At 36.6% G+C, this 15229-nt stretch overlaps 1 protein-coding gene across 2 annotated transcripts; it reads left to right on the plus strand.

The window, feature by feature from the left end:
- Window positions 1-1461: 1461 nt before the first annotated feature.
- Window positions 1462-14257, plus strand: LOC122643985 (TATA-box-binding protein). 2 transcript variants are annotated; one of them, XM_043837575.1, is made up of 10 exons: window positions 1462-1817; window positions 1940-2120; window positions 7328-7415; window positions 7794-7865; window positions 11661-11711; window positions 12091-12135; window positions 12243-12335; window positions 12878-12979; window positions 13107-13180; window positions 13925-14257. In XM_043837575.1, coding segments are annotated over exons 2-10 (603 nt in total). In that variant the 5' UTR covers window positions 1462-1817; window positions 1940-2043; the 3' UTR covers window positions 13926-14257. The 2 variants fall into 2 exon arrangements, with proteins under 2 accessions (XP_043693510.1, XP_043693511.1); XM_043837576.1 differs by having other exon boundaries at window positions 1462-1777; window positions 1973-2120.
- The last annotated feature ends 972 nt before the right edge of the window (window positions 14258-15229 follow it).

The following is a 15229-nucleotide window of genomic DNA, read 5'->3' on the forward strand; positions in this document are numbered from 1 at the left end:
CACGTCACGAGAAGAAATGATATTTAATTATATCCCGGGGTACGGGTATAACACGTTGTGTGCTTTGAAATTTGACATGTGGCTAATCAAGGCCATGTCCTCTCCATCCAATTGTCATAATAGACATATCATCAGTCCACGTACCATAATAGATGCTTTGTGACATGTGAAAAAATAATACATTTGTGACAATAATAATATGACTTTGGGTGAAGTGATGAAGAAAGACATGCACAATTGAGGCTTTGTATCAAGTATGACCTCGAATAGAGCATGGAGGGTAAGGATTTATGTAGCCAATCTCATTTAGTTAGGGTAAGACTGAATTGTTGTTGTTTTATTATTATCAATTTTTTATCATACAAAGTTCTCCCCCCTCTCCCCTCCCCTTCTTTTCCAGTTTTAAATTTGACTCATTTACATATTACAAGGGGAAAAAAAACCTCAAGAACCATGTTTATACCAAAAAAGGAAAAAGAGATAAAAAACCATGTGTACCTTTCAAATAATTTTTTATTCTTTATACTAGGATTACTGATAATTTTATTTTTTTTTTAACATGATTTTTAATGAGTCAGAAATATAAGTTTAATGGAAAATGAACAATTTTAATTTTTAAGATGAGTAGGGAATAAGAAAAAGGGTAGCAAGGAAACTATTATTGTTTAGCAAAAAAGAAAAAAAATACATTATTCTCAATTTTTTTTTTTTCCTTTTCCTTTCCTGATTTTGTATTTGTTATCATTTTTTTCTCATTATCCAAACTAGGAGTTTGATATTACATTTTAATTTATTGATCAAATCTAACCTTAATAACCCTAGAAATTGACAAATCAAATTTGTTGGATGCATAGATTGGAATGTCAAAAAAAAGTAGCTTGATTGAAGGTAAAAAATGAGATTTAGTTATTTTAAAGTATGAATGGAAAAAAAAAATGGAAAAAAGAATGCTACCTGATCACGTGGCCTGTGTGGCTCCTGTGCCTAGATACAGAAGCACTTTAAAGTACTGCGTTGTCCCTGTGAAAAAATAGAAATTCCACCCAAGATGATACTTGCGCGTGTGCTTATTGGCCAACACGCACAAGCTCTAGAGGCCCAGGCAGCAATCTCTTGACCAAAAAATATAAAAATATATTTCAAGTTGTAGCTTTTAAATAAGTATTGGATCGGATCGCCTGATCTGAGAACCGAAATGATACTCTTCCTATTGAGTACACCATGAGTCCATGAGGACCATGACCTTATTAATATATAAGTATCGGCCGATACTCCCGACATGATACCGATACTAAGAACCATGGTTTGACACCACTAGCCGAACAACTGAACATGAACCACGTCTCGAGAAACATTGTATAAATAGGAAATTTAGACAACCGGGTGCTTCCAGTGAGTCACCGTATGACCGGTTAAAGGTTGCCCTAACCGGTAAGCCTCAATAAATACTGGACGAGACGATAGATAAGCATCGGCTGTCGTCCTCTCATTTTTTTCTTTCTCCTCTCTCACTTCTCTCCTGTCTCTCTCTCTCCCTCCCTCTGTGAATCTTGCGCTCTCATATATTTCCACCAAACCTCTCATTCTTTCATCTCATACATATAAAAGAGAGTTGATTTTGAAACTTTGCCGCTCAGTATCGAACGTTCTCATTCGTTTTTGGCTGAAGATTCATAGATTTCTGTTTCCGATTTGTCTCTGAAAACTTTGATATTGAACGAGGAAGTTCTGATCTGGTGCTTAGTAATATTTAGAATCGTTAGATCCTCTCTCAAACAAACTTGAACTTCATATATCCTCTTCATTCTCTACCTTAGGTGAACCCTTCGTACGCCATTCTTGTTCATAATCTTTTGACGACTTAGGGTTTCTCTTTATTCATATTCTCGACGAACCTGAATTAGGACTTCGCTTTTTTCTTTCATAATCCTGTATTAAGTCTCGAATAGAGCTGATTTGATTTGATTTCGCAAGGATACGAACAAATTTGTAGATCGAAGAAACTGATCTGATTACTGGGAAGGTCTGAATCTGAAAGGGAACATGGCAGATCAGGTCTTGGAAGGGAGCCAACCGGTAGATCTTTCCAAGCATCCTTCTGGCATTGTTCCTACGCTTCAGTAAGTGATTCCTTCCTATTGGTTTCTATCGGCGTTTGGTCAATGGATTTTTTCTCAATTATTAGTGCGTGTTACCTTTTAAGCTAAAATCTGATTTGTTGAAGGAGACGTAGGATTTTGTGTTATATCATGTAGCCTTCGTACATCCAACCATGAGATTCATTTTTATGCTTCCTCGTTTTCCCATTCCTAAAGTTGTAGGAAGGAGAGGAACGTCTGTATTGGCAAATTTATTGGAAACATGGGTGCACAATGTTATCATTTTGATAGTAGATATGTCTCCATATATCTACGGTTTCTGTTGATTATTCGATTGCAACTACGAATTTTTGGGATGGATGATGTGTACTTAACGTGGTTATGACCTGAATTTTACTAAAGAGAGCAACTATAAACCCTTCCTTTAATGAGTGACAGGCAAGGTACTGATTTGTCTTTGCTTTTCTGAGAGAATACCGTATATAAGCAACAGGGGTTGGCTTGAATTCTCATCCCTTGGCAATTTTTATTCACTTCATTGGCGATTGACTAAACTATTCTTATGCAACTTTGGTTATTCACATATAGAAGGTGGACAGTGGACTCAAAGCTGAGGTTCTAATTAGAGAACTTTGAAGTAAATATAATTTCCAGTTTCTATTGAACATTGGTTGACGAGCTAAGGTTTTCTTTGCTGGTCACATTTATTTCTCTGTCAGTTGAGACGATGCTGTCAATATGAGATGCCCTTTAGCTCGTGGATTCAATAGGTAGCTTTGGTTCTTTCTACATATTGAAGGTGAATTGAAGGCTTAGGGAATTGTAAGAGAACTGCAAAACAAATATGAGGACCATGTTCTACTAAGCATTAATTAAAGTGTGAATGTTTATGTTTTGTTTGTGTTACATTTATTGAAGGTGAACTAAAGGCTTAGGAAATTGAAGGTGAACTGCAAAAGAAATATGAGGACCATGTTCTACTAAGCATCAATTAAAGTGCGAATGTTTTTTCTGTGTTGCATCTATTTCTTTGTTACGTAGTTTGGATCGTGCATCAAATATGGTCCTACTAGTTAGGGATCCCCAATTGTCACCATCAACCACCTAAGTGGGCTTCCATGCCCTGGGCACTCTCCCCGTAATATTGGTTGTCAAAGTTTATTTTTGGTCCTTTCTCATTATTAGTCTCCACCACAAAATAAGCCTTCATTTTGCCATGTGGGGAAGCAGAAAGTTAAAGCACTAGTCATGGATCCCTGTTTGTGCTGCCAAACGAAGGTATGATGGTAAGACTCTTTTACCACCTTGTTTTCTTTGCTACTAATCTAGTGTCTTCTCAAATCTTCAGCCACTAAAAGAAAGCTTTATTGAACAGTTGACTTAGGCATGTTCCATCAACTTCTTTTTGTTGTTTGGGCATCTCTAAGTGATTTCTTAAAGTAACAAACAGTTTTCCCGAGTTTGTCAAACCCTTAGATAAAGATGGAGTTTTCATTACTCATTATAACCCAATTTTGAGTATGAATTTCATTCTGAGTGATTATTTTGTTTGTAGCTTGTGCTCCATGCCGGGAAGTAGATTTTAGGTTATATGCATACATATGTTGATGAATTGAGAGACTTACCTGTGTTGACTGATTACCTTTTCCTATCACCCAAAGTGACTGGTTGTAATGGTTTGGATTGAACCGTTGACTCACAGTCTCATGTTATTGTGTGTTGACATTCATACTGTGGTATGGCCATGTTATTTTAAAAGCAAAAATGTTGGCATTCCTTCTTGATTATTTGGCCATATTCCTTCTTATGGACTGGGAAAAAGTAGATGCATGGTTTGGTTCTACTCATTAAGCAGATGTGGAGTGAATGATGTAGGATTGGGTTTGTTGGATCATGGGTTCATGTCCCGTGTTTTGGTGATGAAAACAGTTGGATGAGGGTGATGCAGATTCATCACCAAATAGGACTTGTTTCATTGGGAATAAGTCTAGGGTTGAGTTACATACATGTTGGGCCTTTGATCCCATGGGTTTCTAATGTAATAGGCCACTTTTATGGGTCTAAAATATGGGAAAATAGGTTGCATACGGGATTAGCTCTCATACTTAGTTTTATTTCCGTACTTAGGTTTTTATTTGGTGTTTTAAATTGAACCGGTTCAACTAATGGTTCAATTTAAGTGATTTTATTAGTTTTTCTTTTAGTAGTTTAGTTGGGCTGGATTAGGACTCTATTTTGAGTCTATTTCAGTTTTCTGGTCAGTTTAAGTTAGCTAATAGGTTAAGGATTGGTTTAGGCCTTTCCTTTTTAGTGTCTAAGTCTATTTTTGAGTCTTCTATATAAGTTTGTAAGGGAGGCCAACATTGAATACGAATTTGATTAATAAAAACTCAGCTTTATGCTTTTTGCCTTTGTTGTTGCTGTTGCTCCTTGTGAGTGTTGCATCCTTGTGGGTTTATCAAGGTGGAAGAGATTGGTGGATCTCCAATTGACTCCTTGCATTGTGAAGATTGGGAGGGCTGCTACTTATCTCCTTGCATCGTGAAGATCGGGAGACCCCATTGTTCATCTTCAAAGCTGTTGCCATTGAAGATCTCTTCAAATCCAGTAAGTTTGAATCTGAACTTTGTTTAAACCTTCTTCTTCTCACTCCTACGCTAACTAGGATTCCTCCATAACTTCAAATCTGTCCATCAGTTTCAAACCAATCTTTCAGCATACATCCCTTACATCATTATTGACACTCGATCCAAGTTTCATCAGACCTCCACCACCCTAAACCCTAGAATCCCCTTCTCCTACCTCCATTAGGAATTGTCTCAAATAACCTTATCTTGCTGTCCAACTCATCTAACCTACTTCCATTTACTTAAACATCATAAAACCTATACCATTAGACTTCCCTACACTTGTCTATCATTACCATATAAGACAACCCTAGCCTAAACCTAATTTTAACCCTAATTTTGACCTAAAATTCAATTCTGTCCAAAATTGCAGAATTTCAAAACTCATCCAAACCCTAACTTTTCTATACCATTATAGCCCTCTAGACCGGTCCATTAATACCCTATAAACCCTTTTCCCAATATCCAACCCTAACCCATGTTTTGCCTTAAATTACTAAACCATAACCCAATCGGCCAGCCTTTGTGTGTGACCCCATTACCTTGGCTCCTAGTAGGTCTCCTACCTATCTCGGACTACATTAGAGGGTTTGTGGGATTTCTAACATATGTAGGAGTGTTACAAGGATTAATTAATGCCAAGATGTGAAGTAGCTTCATGGAGATTCAACATATGCCTAGCAAGCACCCTCTCTGAGCAAAGTCATGGAAGCTTGAAGAAATATAATGGAAAGCTTCATCTAGACCCAAAGACATCAAGAGTTGAAGACATTAAGCCTTGGAAAAAATCAAGATGGAATCAAGAGCCATAGTATAGAGTTTTTTTGCTTTAATTAGTAAATTAATGAAACCCTATATATGTACATCTCTCATACCAAAAGACCTTAAGGAATAATACCCCTAGCTTAGGTAGTTATATATTTTTGACTTAGCTTAGTCCTGATACAAAAACTTTCGACATCTGAACTTGTGCAGATGTCCGAGCCGAGTTTAGTGTTGATTTAAGGTCCTTTGGCTGGAGACGTTTGTGGTCAAGTGCAAACATCCGCATGCCAGCATGGACACCTGCCCTCGAATGCGGATCTTTGAGCTAGAGGGTTTTTTTTAGCCCCATCTCCAGGTGACGTCCACTTAAAGTTGCGGAAGTTGTATTATAGCACGGGTGTTTGTATTCTAATGGATAGTTTTTTTACCGTTGAATCGCAGTGGACATTTGTACTTGAGTGCAGACGTCTGCGTAGAGTTGTTTTAGGCAAAATGTGCTTATTTTCTCTCAACTCTCTTGGACTATTTAAAGGGGATTTGTCGACCTTCAAAAAGATAGAACAACATAACAACATACATCTGAGTATTCTCTCTTTGGTCTTTAAATATTTTGAGAAATCCTTATAGGGGGATGTTCCTGGGATGCTGCTTTGACTATTGCTTAGATTTTTTTCTTTAGTAATTTTATTCTATTTTTCTTTACTTTTTTTACTTCCTTCTACTTCTCTTATTTATATTATTGTCACGGCCTCTTCGGATCCATGTAGCCGACCCCATTTAATTGGGATAAGGTTATGGTGGTTGTTGTTTGTAGAAGTTGTTTTTTCTCTCGTTCTTGTTGTGTTATTGTCTTGTGCTTAGTACACAAGAAGAGTCACTTGGTGACTGTTGTGAAGTTTTATAGTGAGCCAATAGGAAAACTACAAGTTGTAGAGAGTTTTATTGCTACCTGGTAAAGCAGTAGAGAGTTGGTGAAATGCAAGGAGTGTGTGAGTAGCACCTTCAAGTGGACATAGTGAAGGTTTCTAGAACCACCATAAATTGTTGTCTCTTTCTTTTGCTTATTTTTAACTTATAAATTCCTTGGGTGGGTGTGTGCACTCACTTTTATTGGCTTCCACATTTGTATTTTATTCAAGTTTTGGCCATCACTCTTTCATTTTTTAAAAGGCTCAATTCAGTGAATTCACCCCCTTCTTGGGTTGGCACTTGATCCTACAGGAGGTTTGAGATGAAGATCGGTGGACCTTAGATGTGGAGAAAATCAGCTGTTTTGAAGCCTTTTTGACTTTGTTGATCTTAATGTGTTGAAACCTTGAAGCTTGGTGGAAAATTTGGGAGGACTACTATTTTTTTGGCCAAAAGATATCTAAAGAGATGAGACGACTGCTAGAGTTGGCATACTTATATGGTTCCAGTAAATGTGCATGAACAATTAAAATAATTCCATTATCATTTAAAAAGGTTTATGTTTCTCAGATTCGCCAGGTTAATTAGAAAATTTGCATGGCCTATCTGAAAATAGCTCCTGTCATCTAGTGCCTAGCAACATGTAGATAACAAGTGTCAGCTCACATAATGTCTCTATATGTTTATATTGAAATCCCAGTAGTGCACTGACCTATGTGAGAAGTGAGAACATGCTCTGTGTAAATTCCCAAAAGTAATGTTCTTTCCCATAACCTGTAGCAGCTTTTTGTAATATTGACCACCTGAGACATCTATTACAATGTTCCATTTTAATATCGTTTAATGCTACTGGAGTTTTGGATTTGGAATTATGTGCTTCTCTGTTAGTGGCAATGGCAGCTGATTTGGTATTGTTCTTGTATGCAGGAACATTGTATCAACAGTCAATTTGGACTGCAAGTTGGATCTTAAGGCTATTGCACTGCAAGCGCGTAATGCAGAATATAACCCTAAGGTTATAAATCCTTTATAGCATATTTGGCATGTTTATCTTCCCGTCTTTTAACCATTATGAATCTAGATTATAGATTGTTCATTAAACTCTTGCATGCAATGAGTTCCTTGTTTCAATCCCAGTTTGGTGGTTGATTGGTCAACAGAACATGCTATTATTTTTTTTTAAAATATATTTTTCTTGTTCCTTAAGGGAAGAACATTATGGAGTGTAGTTTATTGTACTTCGGAGTGGGAGTGAACAGAATGTGATTTCTTCCCAATTTGATATAGAATATTTTTTTTTATGCCCAGGGAGAGATCAGGATTCTAGATTTATATACTTTCTTTCTGTTCAGAAATTTCTGTACTTATATATCATTTTGCTTATTTCTTGCAGCGTTTTGCTGCAGTAATTATGAGAATAAGAGAACCAAAAACTACGGCATTGATATTTGCATCTGGAAAGATGGTAAGTAATTCTTGAAGCAAGTATTTTGACTCTTATTGAGTGTTAAGTAATTTTTATCTTATATTCTTTATTTCCTGTTATTTACTGTCTTATGGTCATCTCTTGTTTTGTTTTTTCGTTTTTCGTTTTTCTTTGCTTCCATCCTATAGCCACTCAAGCTGCCTTAACTAATGCTTGATATGTAAGGTTGAGCAATTTTTTTATGGGTAATTGAAATCCTATGTCATGTGCTGGATTTTGCTGGCTCATTTTGCTGGTTGACAGCTGTGAGCAGTCTATTCATGTCCTGAACACAAAAGAGGGAACATCGGAAAAAATTGATCAGTATGGAAGGGCTTAGTGACCTCTTGTGTGCTGATAATTATGTGTACTTACTGTACTACTGCAGTTGTTTGAGGGTAACAGGGGTTTGTAAGCCAGTGTAAATTGTTCTAATTGATGTATGACACAATGAAGATAGAATAAATTTTTAACCATGGTTGTCAAAGCTTTAGGTAACCCAAGGAGTTGGAGGGCTCCTATGTGCTTAAGTGAAAAGGCAACTGCCTAAGCGTTCTAGTATTACTTTTTTTTAATATATCCATTATCTAGTATAATTCTTACTTATATTAGCAATAATATAATTCTACTTATATGCTACATCAAGAATCATATCAATGAAATATAGTATCATTATGCTAGGCTTCTAGCAATGACCTAATCTGAGAAAACCAACGAATAATGAACATATATGATATAATGAAGCATATTTGTAAAAAATAATAAAATCAATAAACTAAGAGTAATAGGCAATAGATAATATTTCGAGTATATAGTCAGTCTCACAGATAATAGCTAACAATAAATCACTTGGAAAAGCAAAAAAGAATACTGTTACAACTTAAACAAATACGCCACTTGGAAAATTCAACAATAAAAATACACCAGAAATAATTGCAAACAATAGAAAAAAAATATAATTTTGGAATTTAAATTGAAGTGGGATTAATATAAAGAAATATAGGCATAAGTGGCTATTCTGTAGATATAACAAAGTGCCTCCTCCAACCCACGACACGATAGAAACTTACGTCAGGGGTAACCCAGCCTGCTATCAAATGAGAGAGCTCATTCTATAGAGCTTTGTTTAGTTTGATAATTTAGGTATAGATTGGTAATGCTCAGGCCTTTTAAGAATGACCAAGAGCAACTCCAGAAATCAGGTCTTCGATCAACCAAAAACTCCTGAAGGTACCTGTAGGTTCAGACATGAAACAGTGAAACTCGACTCGAATCTGCCAATAGTGGAAGTCTTAGGAGCTCGAACTTGAGGAAGATGAAGAAGAGGGAGAAGAAGAAAGAAGAAAAAGACAAAATCATTTACAGATTACTAGTTACAGAATACAGAGAAATGCAGGGGGAAAAAGAAAAGTTAGAAAACAGTGCGTCTCGGGGAAGAGGAGGAGGAGAAGAGAAGAAAAAAAACAAAAATACAGCAAGGAGAAGAGAAGAAGAAGAAGGAACAAGAGATGCCGGGGGTAGCGACGCTGGGTTGCAGATTCTGTCGCATGGTCACGGCTTGAAGAGTGAAGATGATAAACCCTTTCACTGTGTCGAGGGTTGGGACTTGAAGTTTGCAGGGACTGAGATTGTGGGAGGCAAAACTGTTTAACACACTTTTATATCCTTTAATCCGATGTAGCACCAGTGGATGTTATTGTGCATATATGCCAATGATTAAATTAGAAATAGAATCACAAAAAACTGCATTATTGTGAGTGTCAGAAAAATACCTATGTAATAAGGCAGTCTCCCAACTCCTGAGTTGTAAAAAAGGTGCGAGGCACATCTATCCCTCTGCAGCATATCTTCTGCAGGCTTTTGCATTTTCTCAATATGCCCCAGGGTCTTTTCCTGCCTACTCTCCCTGCAGCACTCCTCAAGCCTATGCCTCAAATCCTTTTGAAAACTTTGGATGAGAGGATACCTGCTATTTGTAAAGCTTCTGGATTCCTTATGGTACTATGATTTCTAGTGTTATAGGTTCTTTGTTTCACGTGCTGTTTAGGGTAAAGGAATATGAAGGGGTCAATGAAAATAGATTCTGAATAGGGTTTAATGGATTTCTTAATGTCTTCAGTTTTAGGGTTAGGGTTGGAATGCAGGTGACAGGGATTGAATGCACATGAAGAGAAGTGTTATGGTGGGGTTTTTTGATGAAAAGGACAGGGGGGAAAGGTTGGGGTAGTCATTGGGAATGAGAGAGCTTTTACAGCAACTATTTGTAGCAGAAATCTCTATTGCAGACTGGGCAGCGACATCAAAGTCAAAGTCACAGCTAAGCTCGAATTCACTAGAAAACAACACGAAGGAGTCATGGAAATCCCACCCATTGGCTAAAAGGGGGGGGGGGAGAAGAGAGGATTGTAATACTAACTAATTCCCTTGCCATGGTGGTTTTACAAAGACCTAACTGAATTTAGGAAGCATTTTTTTTTGGGTGAATATTTAGGAAGCATTTAAATTACTTTACATGCTAGACAACCACGAGTTTAATCACTTTATGGTCCCAGATGCAGTTCCCCAACTAACTCCTTACAAGATATTTTCCCGGATTGGAAACTTAACTGATGTAATAGACAGTTTGCTCTCGTTTCTGGCTAGCATGGTCTGAATTCTCCAACCATGTATCCTCCTAGGATTTTCTTTTTCCCCCTGATGAAACTGCAATCTAATTTATTAGCAATGTGATCCAGCCAAGACTGCCTGATTGGGCCTAGAAAGAACTTATTTTGGGCCATGGACAGATTCTATGGGCCTTGGGTCACTTTTTTATGGGGGTCGATTTTGTAATGGGCCTTAATTATAAGCCATTAAAGTGGAGGTGAAGTCAGTATTCGAGATTAGTATCTTACGTGAAGAGTTTGAGTTAACTCCTTGATAGCTAGTATAGAGTTCTGTTTTGGGTCTATTAAGCTAATTGAGTTTGTGAGTGAGTAGGAGCTTTTTTACAAGTCTAATTAGGAATTTTAAGGAGTCTTTATATGTGTAAACACTCCTCCGTCACTTAAGCATGATTTGATTTAAGAATTTATTATTCTCGAGTATTTTGCTGCTGTGTTACCGTGCATACGGACCGGAGTATTCCAAATTCACTGGCTGATTGTGCTTCTTCTATTCTTCTATTCTTCTATTCTTCTATAGCCAGGTGATATGTTTCCATTCCCCCCCCCCCTTCATATTCTTTCTTCTTCTTGATCCTTTCATAGTTTCTCTCTGTTTTTATTTATGAATTCTGATATTTTCATCTAATTCTTTTACTTGCCCCTGATTTCTTCCTATATTCTTCTCTTCTATACTACATATGGATCTTGGAATCCTTAACAAATTCTTGCTGGTTATTATATATGAACTGCAAATCTGTAGTTACGCAATTTATTAGATTGATCCCATACCTGTTCCATGGATGAGTACCAAACCCTGCAGCAGTACTTTTCCAGTTCTTGCTTGTAGCTTGAATTTAAGCTAGTTGCGTTTCATCTAGTTTGAGATCTCTGATTTCCATTAATTTCACATTGAATGTTAGGTCTGGTTAAGCTCCATGCCTGACCAGAATTACATCCATATCTGATTGTTTGATTTTGAGACATTGAATTTTGCTTATTTTCAGTAAATTCTGTCCATTACCTGATTTTATGGACTTCTATAGGATCCTAGTTGTAGCTCTTTCTTCTAGATTTCTTTCTAGAATCTTGAGCTGCATTACAATGTTCACTTTTTCACTGTATCCTGACTTGTGAAAGCCTGCTGTTTTAGGTCTGTACTGGAGCCAAGAGCGAACAAGAGTCAAAATTGGCAGCAAGAAAGGTAAGTAATTGCATAGGGATTTAAATTATTTTGGATGATTCGTGGTTTACTTATTAAAAAGAATGAACACAGTAAAATAAGGGGGAGAAAGATTGGAATTGCATATGATTTTTTTTAATAAGTTAAACTGATTCCTTGTTCATGTATTGTAAATAATGATCACGTGGAACAGAGGGGGGGGGGCACTTGAATTGCACACGGATTCAATTCCTGGTTTATTTGTCAAGAGGAATGAACAGAAGGAAGAGAATGTCGGGGAGGAGAGGATGATATATAAATTGTTCTTAATGCTAATAAGCTTGTATTTTTTGTTCAAGGATGCTGTTATTGTAGTCATTTCTCTCTGTTAAATCTGACTTGTTAACTTTTTTTATTCCAGTATGCTCGAATAATTCAGAAACTTGGTTTTCCTGCTAAGTTTAAGGTACTTGCTCTCTCTCTCTCTCTCTGTTTATTTATATGCCTTATCTTTTATCCATATGAACTTGTGAGTTATACTTCTTTTCTGATATTTTTTATAATGTTCTGCAGGACTTCAAAATTCAGAACATTGTTGGTTCCTGTGATGTGAAATTTCCCATTAGGCTTGAAGGTCTTGCATATTCTCATGGTGCCTTTTCCAGCGTAAGTAAAAATTTCCGCCCTGAGATAGGATTTATATCAAGTTATTGTATACTTTCAGATACATATTAAGCTATTGTTTTGTCTTTCATGTTTTTCTAGAAAAGTATCCACTTGGTCTGTTTACCATCTTGCATTTTCATTCATTTTGTAGGTGGTCATTTCTCTTTTGTTACATTAGTCAAGACCCTTGTATGCATGGGTGTGTTGTGGAGGGTTTTATATTTTGAAAAACAGTATTCGAGAAATGTAGATTGAAGATTGGTAGAGGGTAAATGCAGAGGAAAACATCTCCCTCGTAGAAAATAGTATTGGTAGGGCTGTAGTGGGTGAATCTTATGCAAGCTAGATAGTTTGACGCATACATTCATTGGCCATGATAAGTTGACACTGTTGAAGTCTGCATTTATTTCATTTTTGAAAGATCAGACGTTTAGTTCATCTGTGTAGGAGAGGGCATTTTTATTTGCTCCTGGTATATCATGCTTTTCTGCTTTTTCCGAGTGGGTTCTTATTTTGAATGCAGCTGCATCATGTTGGTACAGTATGAACCAGAGCTTTTCCCTGGCCTTATCTACCGGATGAAACAACCAAAGATTGTCCTGCTCATATTTGTGTCTGGAAAAATTGTTCTCACAGGGGCTAAGGTAATATACGACTCCTTGTTTAATTTTGATTTTTTTAGTTGGTTTGTTGGTTCTTTGTAGTGTTTTGTTTTATAATTTGTCTGTGGGATTGGCTTATTGACATCTGCAAGTATGTTTAATGTTTCAGGTTAGAGATGAAACTTACACTGCCTTTGAGAACATATACCCAGTTCTTACAGAGTTCAGGAAAAGCCAGCAGTGGTATGTCCATTATCTTGGTTCATGCATCGATGTCTGGATCTTGATCTTCATCTTGCTATAATGAGATATATGATAGACTTGCGTTAATGTTTAATCATGGTGATATAACTTGAACAAACCTTGTGCATTTTCTACGAAGGCCTGTAAGTCTGATGCTATGGGTGTGGTAGTTTCTATGGATTCTATTGTGTGGAGGTGTCAAATCCAATTTTTCTATATGATTCAGCAGAAATTGTTAGGGCAACATTTTGGTTGGTACTTGGAATGGAATCAGTTTCATGGTTTGGGGAATCGGTATTGGATTGGCCGAATCGGCCGTTGACACAGATTCCTGGCCGTACCTGTATAGGTGTATTGTTACAGACAAAGGGTAAAAGGGTTTAAAAAATCGATTTTTAAAGAAAAACAGGGGCAAATCCATCCGTTCTGGAATGGCTCAGCCGATACTGATCCCCATTACTAAATCCATGATAAATTCATTTTGAATGCATTCCCAAGTATTTGGATGTTAAAAAAGTATTACTTTAAACTGGATATCTAGCCTACTCATCTTGGATAGAATAATGCATTTCATTCCTGGTGAAAACAAAACCAAGAGAGTAGTAATCAATTGTCAGTGTTTTGATTTTTTGGTAGTTTTGAGCCTTGGTTTAGAGCATGTTTGCTAGTGTTGCACCACATTCAATCTTATTTGATCTAATGTCATGGGGAGGATCACTTATCTCCCTCTGTTTATGTTGGCAGATAACCTCCTGCGTACCGCATAGCTTGTCATGGTGACTCTTTTGAAGGTGGAAGTTTGCTGCTGTGTTGCTGAGGGTGAAATCAACTGTAAATACATGATAAAAGAGGCTGATATAGCGGGCATTCATCATCAGATAATTTAAATATGGGGTCTGCGGGAGTTTTTCCTAAATTTGGTCCTGTTTTGCAGCCCTTCTTTGAGTATGCATTGGTGTTACCTGAAGGGGGTCTGACATAGGTTAGGGGAGAGGTGTAAAAGATAGACTTTGTTGTAAACAAATTCTTGGAAGAATTTTTTTGTTAATAAGAAACTGGTCGTCTTCATCTTTTGGGTTCTCTCTAAGTGGTACTTCTGAATGATTAACCTGTTTTTTTTTCCCCCGTCTTTTTCATTCTCTGGTTGGCGGAAAAAAATTTAACCACCAAAATTGGAATGTCAGAGTTTGTTATACTTTCATTTCCCTTCCAAACAGACAGCCTTCTGGAATTTTTGTTTACATAATTTATTTGTGGATGTATATTACTCTAGTGATTTCACAAAAAATGGTTATCTGTGGAAGTTTGTGAGCTACATAAGTTTATATTGGTGTGTTTCTAATTGAACTTCTTGTTGGGTGGAATGCTGCTTGCTTCTGAATTTGCATTAGCCTGACAACAATTACAACAACTCAGCCTTATTCCAATTAAAGGGGGTCGGTTACATGAATCTTAGTCTTTCAATAAGCTCTATTCGATGTTATATTTGATACAATGCCCAAGCCTTGAGTGTCTTTCTTCATAGTTTCTCCTGAGGTCATTTTAGGTTTGCCCTTGATTCTTTTAATTCCTTCAACTTGAATCAAATCCTGTACTGTTGCATTTAAAGTCTTTCGTTAAACATGGCCATGCCTACTCGAATGACATTCTTGTAGTTTATCATGTATCTGTGTAATTTCTAAATTAGTGCTAATATGATTGTTCCATACTTCATCCTTCCTAGTTTTGTCATTCATCTATTTTAACATTTCCATCTCCCCTGCATTGAGTTCATTTATATGATGCTTTGTAACTATTCAACATTTTGTATCATACATTATAAGTATTTATAGTTGGTTGATGATTGTCCTCTTAAATTTTCTTTTGAGTTTTAAAAGAATACGTCGGTCACACAACATTTCGGACACACCTCTTCATTTTATCAATAATAATATAATTCTTTTTGAAACATCATCTTCTATATCACTTTCTTGATTTTGATTTATGATTGTGTCCAAATACCTAATATAATCATTATGTGGAATTTTCGAGTTATATGGATTCAGCTCC

The sequence above is a fragment of the Telopea speciosissima genome, chromosome 10, assembly GCF_018873765.1.
Source record: "Telopea speciosissima isolate NSW1024214 ecotype Mountain lineage chromosome 10, Tspe_v1, whole genome shotgun sequence".
Classification (NCBI taxonomy): Eukaryota; Viridiplantae; Streptophyta; class Magnoliopsida; order Proteales; family Proteaceae; genus Telopea; species Telopea speciosissima.